Here is a 498-nt window from a genome sequence, read left to right as displayed (position 1 = left end):
GTTTCCAACTGTCATGCAGATTTGGGCAGGCAGGCACTAATGAAGAGCGTTACAACTCAAGTAACTCACAGTTTCTTGAATCCCTATATGAATTGTTATTCCACTAGAGCGACTAGTCGGCCGATATTCGACGTGGTATGTCTCTGCAGGGTGTTCAAACCACTCACAACAGAAAAATGACAGCAACGAAGTGTAAGCTGGAAGCATGTATCACCGGAGCACACATATGTACACGACACGAACTGTTGTCAACTGGATGCATGATCAGGCGCGCCACTGTATTTTTGAAATCGTGTTGGGTTCTTAGTGTATTACTGCTGTATGGGCCCTTGTGAAGATGGTAAAGGAAATTGAGGAGACGCTGCGCGTGTTCCAATGCTTTTTCCAGTGATGGGTGTCCCTGCAATACGAAGAACAAACTGGCACCAACGGTTGTCTGTGAAATGCCAGCATTCGCCCTCCTATACACCTAATCAACAATTCTATACATTAAAGTGC

The 498-nt window shown here is 45.4% G+C and overlaps 1 protein-coding gene across 1 annotated transcript in view; it reads right to left on the bottom strand.

The window, feature by feature from the left end:
* Positions 1–311: 311 nt before the first annotated feature.
* Positions 312–498, bottom strand: part of EMH_0098870 (uncharacterized protein) — a gene marked incomplete at both ends in the record, with an annotated part of 673 nt that continues 486 nt past the window's right edge. The window contains one exon of the mRNA XM_013494043.1: positions 312–400. Within this exon, the coding sequence (XP_013349497.1) occupies positions 312–400 (89 nt within the window). The remainder of the gene's footprint in view (positions 401–498) is intronic.

Source organism: Eimeria mitis, genomic scaffold (genome assembly GCF_000499745.2).
Source record: "Eimeria mitis Houghton genomic scaffold, Emh_scaff10156, whole genome shotgun sequence".
Taxonomy (NCBI): Eukaryota; Apicomplexa; class Conoidasida; order Eucoccidiorida; family Eimeriidae; genus Eimeria; species Eimeria mitis.
This window is presented reverse-complemented; position numbering and strand designations above follow the sequence as displayed.